Genomic DNA, 17,032 nt, shown 5'->3' with positions numbered 1-17,032 from the left:
GGGTGGAGCAATTGGTCTAACACAGGCTTAATTCTGGTTAAAGCCTGACAAAAAGACTGAACGTCTGAAACATCTGCCAAACGTTTGTGAAGTAAAATTGACAAAGCAGAAATTTGTCCCTTTAAGGAACTTGCTGATAACCCTTTCTCCAATCCTTCTTGGAGAAAAGACAGAATCTTGGGAATCCTAACCTTACTCCATGAGTAGCCCTTGGATTCACACCAAAAAAGATATTTACGCCATATCTTATGATAGATCTTTCTAGTGACAGGCTTACGTGCCTGAATCAAAGTATCAATGACCGCATCAGAAAATCTCCGCTTAGATAAAATCAAGCGTTCAATCTCCAAGCAGTCAGCTGCAGAGAAATTAGATTTGGATGTTGGAAAGGACCCTGAATGAGAAGGTCCTGTCTCACTGGGAGTTTCCATGGAGGCAGAGAGGACATGTCCACTAGATCTGCATACCAAGTCCTGCGTGGCCACGCAGGTGCGATTAGAATTACCGAAGCTCTCTCCTGTTTGATCCGAGCAATCACCCGGGGAAGGAGAGGAAATGGTGGAAACACATAAGCTAGGTTGAACGACCAAGGTATCTACTAGTTTGGCCTGAGGATCCCTCAACCTGGATCCGTATCTTGGGAGCTTGGCATTCTGTCGAGACGCCATCAGATCCAATTCCGGTCTGCCCCATCAGAGAATCAGTGAGGCAAATACCTACTCCCCCGGATGAAAAGCCTGGCGGCTTAAATAGTCCGCTTCCCAGTTGTCCACTCCTGGGATGTATATTGCTGACAGATAACAAGAGTGGGTCTCCACCCATCAAATTATTTTGGATACCTCTGTCATCGCTAAGGAACTCCTCATTCCTCCCTGATGGTTGATGTAAGCCACAGTTGTGATGTTGTCCGACTGGAATCTGATGAATTTGGCCGAAACCAACTGAGGCCATGCCTGAAGCGCATTGAATATTGCTCTCAATTCCAGAATATTGATTGGAAGTAGAGGCTCCACCTGCGTCCATACACCCTGAGCCTTCAGGGAATTCCATAATGCACCCCGGTCCAGTAGACTGGCGTCTGTTGTCACTATCACCCACGAGGGTCTGCGGAAACACGTCCCTTGGGACAGATGATCCGGCGACAACCACCAATGACGATAGTCTTTGTTCTCTTGATCTAGATTTATCGGAGGAGATAAATTTGCATAGTCCCCATTCCACTGTCTGAGCATGCACAGTTGCAGTGGTCTGAGATGAAACCGAGCAAATGGAATGATGTCCATTGCCGTCACCATCAATCCAATTACCTCCATACACTGAGCCACTGATGGCTGAGGATTGGACTGAAGGGCTCGGCATGTATTTAGAATTTTTGACTTTCTGACCTCTGTCAGAAATATTTTCATGTCTAAAGAACCTATCAGAGTTCACAAGAAGGGAACCCTTGTCTGAGGAATTAGTAAAATCTTTTCTAGGTTCATTTTTCATCCGTGAGTTCTCAGAAAGGACAACACTGTGTCTGTATGAGAATTCGTCAGATGATAAGTTGACGCCTGAATCAAAATATCGTCCAGATAAGGCGCCACTGCTATGCCCCGCGGCCTGAGAACCGCCAGAAGGGACCCTAGAACCTTCGTGAAGATCCTGGGTGCTGTGGCCAACCCGAAAGGAAGAGCCACAAACTGTAAATGTTTGTCCAGGAAGGCAAACCTTAGGAACTGATGATGATCCTTGTGGATAGGAATATGAAGGTATGCATCCTTCAAGTCCACGGTAGTCATATATTTACCGTCCTGGATCATTGGTAAAATTGTTCAGATGGTCTTCATCTTGAAGGATGGAACTCTGAGAAACTTGTTTAGACTCTTGAGGTCTAACATAGGTCTGAACGGTCCCTCTTTTTTGGGAAACACAAAAAGATTTGAGTAAAATCCCTGTCCCTGTTCTAATCTTGGAACGGGACGAATTACTCCCATAGTAGAGAGGTCTTTTACACAACGTAAGAACGCCTCTCTTTTTATCTGGTTTACAGACAATCGAGAAAGAAATCTCCCAATTTTTGAATTCCAATTGATACCCGTTGGTCATGATTTTCAGTGCCCAGGGGTCCTGAACATCTCTTACCCAACCTGGGTAAAGAAAGAAAGTCTGCCCCCTACTAGATCTGGTCCCGGATCGGGGGCCGTCCCTTCATGCTGTCTTTGTAGCAGCAGCGGGCTTCTTGGATTGCTTACCCTTTTTCCAAGTCTGGTTGGGTCTTCAGACGGACTTGGCCTGAGCAAAATTTCCTTCCTGCTTTGTGGAGGAAGAAGAGGGTACCCCTTTAAAATTCCGAAAGGAACGAAAATTATTTTGTTTATCCCTCATCTTAACAGACTTATCCTGAGGTAGAGCGTGACCGTTACCTCCAGTAATGTCAGATATGATTTCATTCAACTCAGGCCCGAATAGGGTCTTACCCTTGAAAGGAATAGCTAAGAGCTTTGATTTAGATGACACATCAGCAGACCACGATTTTAACCATAACGCTCTACGCGCTAAAATGGCAAATCCTGCATTTTTCGCCGCCAATCTAGCAATTTGAAAGGCGGCATCTGTAATAAAAGAATTAGCTAGCTTGAGAGCCCTAATACTATCTAAAATGTCCTCTAAAGGGGTCTCAACCTTCAGAGACTCTTCTAGAGCATCAAACCAAAAAGCCGCTGCAGTAGTAACTGGAACAATGCAGCCTGTTGGTTGTAAAAGGAAACCCTAATGAATAAATAATTTCTTTAGAAGACCCTCCAACTTCTTATCCATAGGGTCTTTGAAAGCACAACTGTCCTCAATAGGAATAGTTGTACGCTTAGCCAGGGTAGATATAGCTCCCTCCACCTTAGGTACAGTCTGCCAAGAGTCCCGAATGGTGTCTGATATGGGATACATTTTCGTGAAATTAGGAGGAGGAGAGAACGGTATACCCGGTCTGTCCCATTCCTTCTTTATAATCACTGAAATTCTTTTAAGAACCGGAAAAACATCAGTGTAAGCGGGTACCTCTAGATATGTGTTCATTTTACACAATTTCTCTGGTGGTACCATAATAGGGTCACAGTCATCCAGAGTCGCTAAGACCTCCCAAAGTAACAGGCGGAGGTGTTCTAGCTTAAATTTAAAGGACATGACGTCCGAATCTGTCTGAGGTAACATACTTCCTGGGTCCGAAAGTTCTCCCTCAGACAAAAGTTCCCTGACCCCCAACTCAGAGCCCTGTGAGGGTACATCGGAAATAGCCAACAAAGCATCAGAGGACTCAGTATTCACATTAATTCCTGTCCTACTGCGTTTACCCTGTAACACTAGTAACTTAGATAATACCTCTGTAAGGGTAGTTGACATAACTGCCATATCCTGTAGAGTAAAAGAATTAGACGCATTTGAGGAACTTGGCGTCGCTTGTGTGGGCGTTAATGGTTGTGACACTTGGGGAGAATTAGATGGCATATCCTGATTCTCTTCAGACTGAGAATCATCCTTAGGCACACTTTCTTTACATAAAATATGCTTTTTACATTGTAAGGCCATTTCAGTACAAGAGGTACACAAAGTAAGAGGGGGTTCCACAATGGCTTCTAAACACATAGAACAAGGAGTTTCCTCAAGTTCAGACATGTTAAACAGACTAGCAATAGCCACAATAGTCGTAAATCACCTCATTTATTGATTCAAAAAAACTTTAAGAAAAAAGTGTACTGCGCCTTTAAGAAATAAAAACGCAACAATTTTTCCTAAAGTGCACTAAAAAAACGCAACAATTTTTCCTAAAGTGCACTAAAAACGTTTAAAAACGCTAAACGATTATATATAACAATTCAATTTGTCCAAAAATTATTGCACCTTATAAGTAAAGGTGAAATTACCCTTTAAGAGACATTTTAATAATGAAAATGACCCCTGCACCTCCCCACAGCAGAGCCTACCTGCCGTCAGGGTACTGAAAATTGACTCGACAACGATCCGGTGACTGGAAAACAACTTTAGGCCCCACCGGAGCTAATGCCTGCTGCCTTCTTAGTGAGAGAAAACTGTGCGTTAGAGTGTGCGAAATAGGCCCCGCCCATCATGGACGTCGCATCAAGAGTCTGCCTAACCGCATGGGAAGCGGTTTGAAAAAGAAAAGCCATGTGGTCCCCTGTACATATAATCTTCTAACAAATAACTGCAGCCCTACTGACCTTAAATATTAAATATATACATGTCAAGCTGCCTCTCCCAGTGTCAAGCCCCAATACAGATATGCCAATCGTAATACATTTGTATAAAACACAGGAATTTCAGTAACACCCTCAGTCATACAGGTCTACTGCTTACACCTTCCCTTACAGGGAAAAATGTCAGCCAGTTCTGATATAACAAGTCTCCTCAGAAATAAAAGACTGAACATACCTCAACGCTGCTTGTAGCATGACACCGTTCTCCACACTGAAGATTTCTCTTGCACTACCTTCAGAAGTACTGTGGGAACCAAAATGGATCTTAGTTACGTCTGCTAAGATCATCAACCTCAGGGCAAAAAAATTTCTTCATTCAATTTCTCCCTGAGGAAAATAATACTCACCGGTACCATTTTAAAATAAAAAACTTCTTGATTGAAGAATCTAAAACTAACACCTCACTTTACCTCTTCCTATTACTAACACAGGCAAAGAGAATGACTGGAGGTGGAGGGAAGGGAGGAGCTATATATACAGCTCTGCTGTGGTGCTCTTTGCCACTTCCTGTTAGCAGGAGGATAAATTCCACAAGTAAGGATGAAATCTGTGGACTCGTCATATCTTGTAGAAAAAACAGCTGTTGACAGCTGACCCCTCCTTAGCCCAGAATAAAGAACTAAAACTAATTTTGTCCATAATCCTAGAAGCTTGCATATAAAATTCTAAAGCCATAAACAAAAAATTTTCTAACAGCTGGAACTGATAAAAAAACCAAAACCTTCCAAGACAAAAAGCGGAGTATCAAAATATTGCATAGGCTCAAAAACACAACCTGCATACTTCACAGAAACAAATTAAGGTTCCAAAGAAGGGAAATACGTTTTATCACTGGCTTAATCTTGATAAAAACTGGAACAAATCTCTGAGCAATCTTCTTGAGAAGCAAAACTGGTAAAAATGAAAACTATCTGTTTAAAAAACCAGCGGATAAACTCTTACCCAAACCATCCTGAGGCCTACCAAATCCTATGAAAAACCTTCCTTGTAACAGGGTTATGGGCCTGAATCAAGGTCTTACAAAATGGAATCAGAAAAGACCTGTCTAAAACTAAGCATAAAATCTGTAGGCCATCAAGTTGAGAGATTTAAGAACTTTATGATAAAACAGTCCTTAAAACAGAAGATTGTGGTGCAGAGGAAGAAGTCATGAAAGACAACTGGACATCTGCACCAGATCTGCAGGCCTAGTCCTGCAAGGTCAAGCTGGAGCAATCAGAATTACTGAAACTTCCTGCTTGATCCTGGCTGTCACTCTTAGTAACAGAACAAGATAAAGAAAAAGAAGTCAGACAAAACAGCCAAGAAACTACTATAACAACCACAAACTCCACCTTAGGTTTCGTGAACCTCTCAAAATAGCTGGGGAGCTTGTTGTCCAACCGAGAAGCTTTCCACAAATCAATTTAAAGTCTTAAAATCCAGAACTGATGAAAAGGTTGACATAAAACCCCTGGCATTGTTCTAATCTTGGAACTGAGAGTATTATACCCATAAATTTCAGGTCTAAGACCAACTAAAAGAAGGCTTTTGACATTACAGGATACTTCAGAACATGAAACAGAACTCATGGATCTAGAACAGACTGAAACCAAACCCTTTCAAAAATGGTCTAATACCCCCCAACCAGAAGTTCCAGATTGGGGGCCAAACCCTCATACTAAGTAGAGGAGACAGGTTTCTTAGACTGTTTAGACTTGATGCAATATATATTAGTTTTTCAGTAAATTCTGGAAGGGCCCTGTTAATGCAAGTAAGAGGAAGACTTTAGCTTCCTAGATTGACAAAAAGAACAAAAATGGAAAGAAACCCTGATCTCACCCTTAGACCTCCAGTCACAGAAGAAATTATAGCATCCAGACCAGGCCCAAACAAAATGTTTCCCTTAAAAGGAAGGGACAAAAGCCTAGACTAAGAAACCCTTTCTAATAATACATCAGCAACCCTAGCAGGATCTGAACCCTGGTTGCTAGGCAGCTGTGCTAACCACTGGGCCACAATGAACTGCCACTCCCACCTGTTCAATACTGCTTATGATACATAATAATGTCAATAATAGCGTCATAAGTCAAAGCATTGGCTGACCTAAAATTTTAATGGAATCTGAAACTCTTCGCCAACAGATTCATCTGCAAACTGCTTAGATAAGCTATCACAAAGGAAAGAGGCTGCAGCAACCCAAGCAATAATTATTGCTAGCCTAAAAAGGAAACTAGTTTCTGAAAAGCCTTCCAATGAAAAGACTAACATCTTATCCATAGAGTCTAGTAAAAGCAGTACTATCCTCGAGAGGAATAGAAGAACGAATAGCCAACGTAGAAATACCTAGGGATAGTTTCCCAAAGCTCTATGTTAGAGGCAGGTAAAGGAAACACCCTTAAAAATATTAAAGCTGTATTAGAGGGAAAACAAGGGTTATAAGATTCTAGAGAATATTTCAGATACAGCCTCAGGAACCAGCAAAAACCTCTGGTAACTAAGTCATAGGTTAAAAAACAAATCCAGTTGCTTAACAGACCCTTCCTTAGGAACCTAAGGGTCCTTGTTCAGGTCTAAACAGAAAAAGCATGACTCTGTATCTTGACAGAGACCAACTTCTGATCAACTGAAAATACCTCACCCTCTCAGAACAAATCAGACAAACCAGGGTCTGAAACATGCAGCTAAAAAGCAGATATGTGCAAGGCTAATTAATGCACTAAAAGGGTCCCACACTACATGATGATGTGAGCTAAACGTGGAGGCTCGAAAAAAACAAGCCGACACACTAAAACTTCCGACTATACACATATATATACACAGCAAGATGCTAATGTGCATTACAAAAAAGATAAAATGTAGAGAGTATATTAAAAATAAGGTTCCTGCAGCCCAATTTGAATATATAATATATCATTAAAAAATCCTGTCACAATAGTCCCCTGGCTACGATGTACAACACTAAGACTACCTACTAATAGTCAATAAGCTAAGTTTGTGCCCATATTAAAAAAACTTCATACGTACCTAAAAAGCACTGACACTTCTTGGCTTACTATCCGCAGACAAATACTGCTTCCAGTAGATAGCCAATTGAGTACTGTACACATGACAGCAGAGGATCTTTGTATGTGGAGTATAATGATGATTCAAAAGGAGGCGGCTAGGGATTGGCCCACGCAACACCTGTGGCCGGCCTGAGACTAACTTTCACTAGGTGTAATTGTGCCACTAAGTGTAATTGTGCCCCTATCCAATACACCATAAACTTCCCCCTGTACAAACAGTAGCTCTCTGAGGGGAAAATGGGCCTCAAATTAGTCTGAGGATTCATCTCACTTAAGAATATCAGGAGCATCTCCATTCTTCACCTTTCCCCAGTGAAGGCAAAGATAAGACTGGTTAACCAGTGAGGTGGAAGGGTTTTTAAGGGCTCTTCGGAGTTTTGGAAATCTTTGCCTCCTCCTAGTGGTCAGGAGCGGAATTCCCAGGAGTAATGGCTTGTGAACTCTCACCATCTTTATGAAAGAAAAGATACTGCAATACAAAACAGAAATGCATACATACTTTAATAAAACAAGACTTTACGTAACAAAACTAACAGAATTGCAACCTTCCACACTGATCCCATTTCATAAACTGAAGACAGTGGATTTGTGTTATTCACTTTAGGGCTATTTAACTAGCCAGCTTATGTTTATTATCACCCAGTATAATAATATTGAAGGCTCTGTTTCTTTTACAAGTATTGCTGATATTGTAGGCTGCAATTGCAGTATAAACATAGAAGGAGTGCAGGCCACAGGACAGTGCATATTAGTTAACAAGAAGACTGTAATATAAGCCAAGCTACAAGCACATAACAAGAAAGGGATAGGACAGAGGATTACTTCCCACCAATAGAAAAGTATTATAGAGCAGAAAAAGTGTCACAAAGGAAATACCTTGAGATCCCGCCTTTCCAGGTGTAATAACTCTGAGCCTCGGATGTCATGACGAATGAAGGTTTCTTTGTACTCGCCCAAACTGAGTAGATCCAGCCAAGCTGCAACTTCATCTGTGCCCCATTTTTGAACTAACAAAGTTAAGAGTAAAACCCCCTTAATTTGTACATGCACAAATGCATTACAAGCATAGGTTAGACCAAAGAAAGTGGAAGACAGAGAAATGCAGTGCTAGCAAAGGGAAAAGAGAAAGGTGTCAACTTCACAACCTAATGGTTTGATTTCTCTCTGCATGCAGGTTAAAAATCAGCAATCATTAAAACAAATGTCCATACAAGGTCAGGGTTAATTGCTTTGCAGCCATGCTTTCAGCATCCCCTCCCACCTAACTCTTGCTTATTATCATGAAATTAGACAAATTTGTTTCACACTTTAGGATCAGTGGTGCAAGGTATAAATGTAAACTAAATATATATAATTGACAGTACTCTCAGTAAATGTTATCTCAAGATATTATTGCTTACAGTATATACACACATCTGAACCTGTATGTGTATATGACTATAGATTTAGTGAGATGAAGCTAAAAACGCAAACACATGCAAGTTGTTAAAGAGAATGACGTATTGGCAACATGACTAAATACACCTGTGAGTAACCTTTAAAAACATAATTAAGGGCATACTAATACAATAATAAAATGTTCTAATGCTCTAGAGAATTTTATTATTGCACTAAAGGTCGCATGCAACTATGTTTTTAACCCCTTTACAATTAAAGTTAGCTCAAAGGCCAAGATGGATTGTTGGTGCTGAACAGAAGATAGCCAGTGAGACAATTTAAATATGTAGTGGCCAATCACTGGCTGTGTCCAGTGCAGGCCTCACAATTAACTGCAGCTGAGCAGACTATGTGTTTAATATTTTGGTGGGGGTTAACACAGCTACAGGAATGAATGCAATAATAAAATGCTTTAATGTATTAGAAAAATAGTATGTACTTCTAAGCCCAATGTATCACGTGCTACTTGCAGCAATTATCTGTTAAGTAGATATTGGAGAAGGATGAAAAAGTGGCATTGAAATGACTAAAACGCTTCACTATACTCACTAAACACAGTCAACCAAACAAACTAGAGATAAAAATGTATTTATAAAGATCATAAGGTTACTCACCTATAAATAATTATTTATATAGTAAAGAGGAACAACTAGTCTATTAGTTTTAACTTGATCTGTAATCGCCAACATATTCTGCAGTGCTATGCATGGATTACAATAAAAACTAGTCATGGAAGGCACACTAGGACAAAGGTCTACAGGGTTTTGTTTAGCGAGAATGCCTGCATCTCTGCAAAGTTCTGTACCGATATACAGTGTTTTGTTATAAATTACCGTGAACATTTCTCACAAATTTAATTTTGTTTCCAGTGACAGAATTGTACTATGTTTCAAATATTATCCTTAAAAATTAGCACTTTGAGTATAATCATTGTCAAGTGTATAAAGTAAGAAATTACAGAACTAAACTGGTTAGTCATATAGATGCTTTTACTAAAATCTACATTGCAGCCCATCTAAACCTAGTGCTGAGCATTCTGTCCCAAAAAAGCATCAGTTTTTAAATTAAAAAAACAAACAAACAAGGATTTAATACACTTTGCTCCGTGTATAAAATGATCTAATCACTTCCATGTATTGCATAAATGAAGTGGATAACCATTCCTGCTTAGCTTTTACCAGATTCCTTACTTTGGTTTTCTCAAACCATCAAAGGTCCCATCTTTTGAAACAGATAATCCTCTAAAAGCTCATTTTTAATATGCCACCAAAATGCCAGTGTGCATTCTGCATGGTTTCACCTGACAAAAGGGCCGGAGCTCACAGATGTTGCCATAACGTCACAAATAAGATGCGTGAGTGTTATACAAGAGAAAATCATTCATGCCTCTTTATTAATACAGTCTGTGACTAAATGTTTAATGTAATTAATATTTGTTAAACTATTCTAGGAAGTTAATGTCCTAATTTTTGTGTTTTTTTTAAAAGAAAAGGAAAAAAAAATATTTCTGACATTTCTTTTGAATAGTTACTAGAAAATAAATATATACTAAACCAAGAGGCCTATAATGAATTGGATAACTAGTATATATTTATTTCTATATACTTAACTTAGGGCTACATTAACTTATGTAGAAGTGTTCCTGGGTTCCTTTTGTAGCCAACAAAAACATCACTGGCCCTTCCAACAAAACAAACTATGGTCGTCAACACCTTTTTCATCAAGGGACTCCTGGCAGCATTTTTGTTCTGCCAAAAAAAGTGGCTGACTAACGATACATGATCTATCAATAAACTGATAGAACGGACATGAGGGCTTTGTAATCTTTCAGTAAACCTCTGTCTGGAGATAATGTACCAGATTGTTTGGTAAGAGTCTGTTAAATCGATTTGCAATAGTAGCATTTCAAAATGGCCATGTTTAAGAATGTCCAAATTAATCCACAACAACAAATATGTCCTGATAACATTGGGACAATTAATTGGTGGCTTTTATGGTTATTGTATTTACTGTATTTTATCACTTAATTTTAAATTGCAATAATTAACTTAGTCTATAAGATAACATAATTTATGTAAGAACTTACCTGATAAATTAATTTCTTTCATATTGGCAAGAGTCCATGAGCTAGTGACGTATGGGATATACAATCCTACCAGGAGGGGCAAAGTTTCCCAAACCTCAAAATGCCTATAAATACACCCCTCACCACACCCAAAATTCAGTTTAACGAATAGCCAAGTAGTGGGGTGATAAATAAAGGAGTAAAAAGCATCAACATAGGAATTTGGAAATAATTGTGCTTTACACAAAAAAATCATAACCACCATAAAAAGGGTGGGCCTCATGGACTCTTGCAAATATGAAAGAAATGAATTTATCAGGTAAGTTTTTACATAAATTATGTTTTCTTTCATGTAATTGGCAAGAGTCCATGAGCTAGTGACGTATGGGATAGCAATACCCAAGAGGTGGAACTCCACACAAGAGTCACTAGAGAGGGAGGGATAAAAATAAAAACAAACAGCCATTTTCGGCTGAAAAAAATAATCCACAACCCAAAATATAAGTTAATTCTCATGAAATGAAAAGAAAAAAACTTAAAACATAAGCAGAAGAATCAAACTGAAACAGCTGCCTGAAGAACTTTTCTACCAAAAACTGCTTCCGAAGAAGCAAATACATCAAAACGGTAGAATTTAGTAAATGTATGCAAAGAAGACCAAGTTGCTGCTTTGCAAATCTGATCAACTGAAGCTTCATTCTTAAAAGCCCACAAAGTGGAGACTGATCTAGTAGAATGAGCTGTAATTCTCTGAGGCGGGGCTTGACCCGACTCCAAATAAGCTTGATGAATCAAAAGCTTTAACCACGATGCCAAGGAAATGGCAGAAGCCTTCTGACCTTTCCTAGAACCAGAAAAGATAACAAAAAGACTAGAAGTCTTCCTGAAATCTTAAGTAGCTTCAACATAATATTTCAAAGCTCTTACCACATCCAAAGAATGTAAGGATTTCTCCAAAGAATTCTTAGGATTAGGACACAAGGAAGGGACAACAATTTCTCTATTAATGGTGTTAGAATTCACAACCTTAGGTAAGAATTTAAATTAAGTCTGCAAAACCGCCTTATCCTGATGGCAAATCAGAAAAGGAGATTCACAAGAAAGAGCAGATAATTCAGAAACTCTTCTAGCAGAAGAGATGGCCAAAAGGAACAACACTTTCCAAGAAAGTAGTTTAATGTCCAAAGAATGCATAGGCTCAAATGGAGGAGCCTGTAAAGCCTTCAAAACCAAATTAAGACTCCAAGGAGGAAAGATTGATTTAATGACAGGCTTGATACAAACCAAAGCCTGTACAAAACAGTGAATATCAGAAAGCTTAGCAATCTTTCTGTGAAATAAGACAGAAAGAGCAGAGATTTGTCCCTTCAAGGAACCTGCAGACAAACCCTTATCCAAACCATCCTGAAGAAACTGTAAAATTCTAGGAATTCTAAAAGAATGCCAAGAGAATTTATAAGAACACCAAGAAATATAAGTCTTCCAAACTCGATAATACATTTTTCTAGAAACAGATTTACGAGCCTGTAACGTAGTATTAATCCCTGAGTCAGAGAAACCTCTATGACTAAGCATTAGGCGTTGAATTTCCATAACTTCAAATTTAATGATTTGAGATCCTGATGGAAAAACGTACCTTGAGACAGAAGGTCCGGCCTTAATGGAAGAGGCCAAGGTTGGCAACTGGACATCCGAACAAGATCTGCATACCAAAACCTGTGAGGCCATGCTGGAGCTACTAGCAATACAAACACTTGTTCCATGATAATTTTGGAGATCACTCTTGGAAGAAGAGCTAGAGGCGGGAAAATATAAGCAGGTTGGTAACACTAAGGAAGTGTCAACGCATCCACTGCTTCTGCCTGAAGATCCCTGGAACTGGATAGGTACCTGGGAAGTTTCTTGTTTAGATGAGAAGCCATCAGATCTATTTCTGGAAGACCCCACATCTGAACAATCTGAGAAAACACATCTGGATGGAGGGACCACTCCTCCGGATGTAAAGCCTGACGGCTGAGATAATCTGCTTCCCAATTGTCTACACCTGGGATATGTACCGCAGTAATTAGACAAGAGCTGGATTTCTCCCAGGAAAGTATTCAAGATACTTCTTTCATAGCTAGGGGACTGTGAGTCCCACCCTGATGATTGACATATGCCACAGCTGTGATATTGTCTGCCTGAAAGCAAATGAACGGTTCTCTCTTCAACAGAGGCCAAACCTGAAGAGCCCTTAAAATTGCATGGAGTTCCAAACTATTGATTGGTAATCTCGCCTCTTGAGATTTCCAAACCCCTTGTGCTGTCAGAGATCCCCAAACAGCTCCCCAACCTGAAAGACTCGCATCTATCACAGTCCAGGTTGGACAAACCAAAGAGGCCCCTAGAACTATACGATGGTGATCTAACCTCTAAGTCAGAGATAGTCGAACATTGGGATTTAAGGATATTAATTGTGATATACTTGTATAATCCCTGCACTATTGATTCAGCCTACAAAGCTGGAGAGGTCTCATATGAAAACGAGCAAAGGAAATTGCGTCCGATGCTGCAGTCATGAGATCTAAAACTTCCATGCACATAGCTACTGAAGGGAATGACTGAGACTGAAAGTTCCGACAAGCTGAAACCGTCTCTTGTCTGTTAGAGACAGAGTCATGGACACTGAATCTATCTGGAAACCTAAAAAGGTGACCATTGTCTGAGGAATCAATGAACTTTTTGGTAAATTGATCCTCCAACCATGTCTTTGAAGAAACAACACTAGTTGATTTGTGTGAGATTCGTCAGAACGTAAAGACTGAGCTAGCACCAAGATATCGTCCAAATAAGGAAACACCGCAATACCCCGTTCTCTGATTACAGAAAGTAGGGCACTGAGAACCTTTGAAAAGATTCTTGGAGCTGTCGCTAGGCCAAAAGGAAGAGCGACAAATTGGTAATGCTTGTCTAGAAAAGAGAATCTCAGAAACTGATAATGATCTGGATGAATCGTAATATGAAGATATGCATCCTGTAAGTCTATTGTGGACATATAATGCCCTTGCTGAACAAAAGGCAGAATAGTCCTTATAGTCACCATTTTGAAAGTTGGCACTTTTACTTAACAATTCAATATTTTCAGATCAAGAACTGGTCTGAATGAATTTTCTTTCTTTGGGACAATGAATAGATTTGAATAAAACCCCAGACCCTGTTCCTGAAACGGAACTGGCATGATTACCCCTGATAACTCCAGGTCTGAAACACACTTCAGGAAAGCCTGAGCCTTTACTGGGTTTGCTGGAATTCGTGAGAGAAAAAATCTTCTCACAGGCGGTCTTACTCTGAATCCTATTCTGTACCCCTGAGAGACAATACTCTGAATCCATTGATTTTGAACCAAATTGGTCCAAACATCTTTGAAAAATCTTAATCTGCCCCCTTACCAGCTGAGCTGGAATGAGGGCCGCACCTTCATGCGGACTTGGGGGCTGGCTTTGATCTCTTAAATGGCTTGGATTTATTCCAAATTGAGGAAGGCTTTCAATTGGAAACAGATTCCTTGGGGGAAGGATTAGGTTTCTGTTCCTTATTTTGTAGAAAGGAACGAAAACGGTTAGAAGCTTTAGATTTACCCTTAGGTCTTTTATCCTGAGGCAAAAACTCCCTTCCCCCCAGTGACAGTTGAAATTATTGAATCCAACTGAGAACCAAATAACCGATTACCTTGAAAAGAAAGAGATAGCAATCTGGACTTAGAAGTCATGTTAGCATTCCAATATTTAAGCCACAAAGCTCTTCTAGCTAAAATAGCTAAAGACATAGATTTAACATCAATTTTGAAGATATAAAAAATGGCATCACAAATAAAATTATTAGCATGTTGAATCAAGTTAACAATTCAGGATCCAATACTTGTTGCGCTAAAGTCTCCAACCAAAAAGTTGAAGCAGCTGCAACATCAGCCAAAGAAATTGCATGCCTGAGAAGATGACCTGAATATAAATAGGCTTACCTTAGATAAGATTCAAGTTTCCTATCTAAAGGATCTTTAAAAGAAGTACTATCTTCCTTAGGAATAGTAGTACGTTCAGCAAGAGTAGAGATAGCCGCATCAACTTTGGGGATCTTTTCCCAAAATTCTAAAGTAACTGCTGGCAAAGGATACAATTTTTTAAACCTTGAAGAAGGAATAAAAGAAGTACCAGGCCTATTCCATTTCTTACAAATCATATCAGAAATAGCATCAGGAACTGGAAAAACCTCTGGAGTAACCACAGGAGGTTTATAAACAGAATTTAAACGTTTACTAGTTTTAATATCAAGAGGACTAGTTTCCTCCATATCCAAAGTAATCAATACTTCTTTTAACAAAGAACGAATATACTCCATTTGAAATAAATAAGAAGATTTGTCAGTGTCAATATCTGAGGTAGGATCTTCTGAACCAGATAGATCCTCATCAGAGCAGGATAATTCAGCATGTTGCCGGTCATTTGAAATTTCATCAACTTTATGAGAAGTTTTAAAAGACCTTTTACATTTATTAGAAGGCGGGATGGCAGACAAAGCCTTCTGCATAGAATCAGAAATAAATTCTTTTAAATTTACAGGTATATCTTGTGCATTAGATGTTGAGGGAACAGCAACATGTAATGAACTACTACTGATGGATACATTCTCTGCATGTAAAAGTTTATCATGACAACTATTACAAACCACAGCTGGAGTTATAACCTCCACAAGTTTACAACAAATGCACTTAGCTTTGGTAAAGCTGTTATTAGCACAAATTACTTCACCACCTCCATAGGAGGCAAAGTTTGTAAAACTGAATTGTGGGTGTGGTGAGGGGTGTATTTATAGGCATTTTGAGGTTTGGGAAACTTTGCCCCTCCTGGTAGGATTGTATATCCCATACGTCACACGTCACTAGCTCATGGACTCTTGCCAATTACATTAAAGAAAATACATGTTCTTTAGATCTATATGAATAAAAATATTCTATCCCATACTTAGTCCTTCCAATTTAGACTTTGAGCGCTGAGAGTGGTGTGTGTTTTTTCCTTGATAAAATAATAAGTAAGTTGTGAAATATTTTTCATTCTGACGCAATGAGCTTTAAAATAAAAACTCAAACTAACAAGTTCTAATAGTAAGATTTGTTAATAGTATTCACTAAAAAATAGACTTAAAGGGACATAATACTCATATGCTAAATCACTTGAAACTGATGCAGTATAACTGTAAAAAGCTGACAGGAAAATATCACCTGAGCATCTCTATGTAAAAAAGGAAGATATTTTACCTCACAATTTCCTCAGCTCAGTAGAGTAACTTCTGTGTAAAAAGTTATACTCAGCTGCTCCCAGCTGCAGGTAAAAAAATTAAAAAAAATGAAGAAATGAACAGCAGCCAATCAGCATCAGCAGTGCTGAGGTCATGAACTCTTACTGTGATCTCATGAGATTTGACTTAACTCTCATGAGATTTCATAGTAAGCTTCCTTTACCTGATTGGTGAAATAATATGAGAGTGCACGATGCTAGTCCCTTCAGATGTCCCAGGACAAACACACTAAAATGCTGCTTAGAAATCCTTTACAATGGGAGGTGACTACTGAGGAACTTTTGAGGTAAAATATCTTTCTTTTTTACATAGAGATGTTCAGGTGATATTTTCTAATCAGCTTTTTACAGCTATGCTGCATCACTTTCAAGTGTTTAAACATTTGGGTATTATGGCCCTTTAAGTGACCAGCGCCAAAAAATATAAAGTACTACAAACTCCAACTAGAAAAATAGGTTACCCTCAAAGACCTACAGGACTAATCAATACAAAACACAAAGCACTAGGGAGCGCTGAAACCAGCTTAAGAGTAAGGATTATAGAATATATATAATAATAAAACACCTAACCTGATACTAATATGATACTACTATAATAGGCAATATGTATAATACATGTAAATATAAATTGTGAATTATGAATTATGTGTGAAAAAAATCTTTTCAAAATTGGAAAAAATTATATATGAAAAAAATTCTATGTGAAAAAATGCAATTCTATAGAAGATGCTAGCAACAAATACTAGAATCGCATATCTATATATAAAAAGACTTTATTACAATATAGGTCGACCTATTCAAGACATACAATAATAAATCACCAAATTAAGAAAAAAAAAAGAAAATTAGTATAAAAATTAGTATAAAAAACTCTTTAAACCAAAAGTTCATGCATAAGAAACA

General features: G+C 38.8%; 1 protein-coding gene across 1 annotated transcript in view; it reads right to left on the bottom strand.

Moving 5' to 3' along the window:
• The window catches only part of DGKH (diacylglycerol kinase eta), an 800,492-nt gene that overhangs the window by 45,874 nt on the left and 737,586 nt on the right, over positions 1-17,032 (bottom strand). The window contains 1 exon segment of the mRNA XM_053705494.1: positions 8,174-8,304. Coding sequence (XP_053561469.1) covers positions 8,174-8,304 — 131 coding nt within the window.

This window comes from Bombina bombina, chromosome 3 (assembly GCF_027579735.1).
Source record: "Bombina bombina isolate aBomBom1 chromosome 3, aBomBom1.pri, whole genome shotgun sequence".
Taxonomy (NCBI): Eukaryota; Metazoa; Chordata; class Amphibia; order Anura; family Bombinatoridae; genus Bombina; species Bombina bombina.
This window is presented reverse-complemented; position numbering and strand designations above follow the sequence as displayed.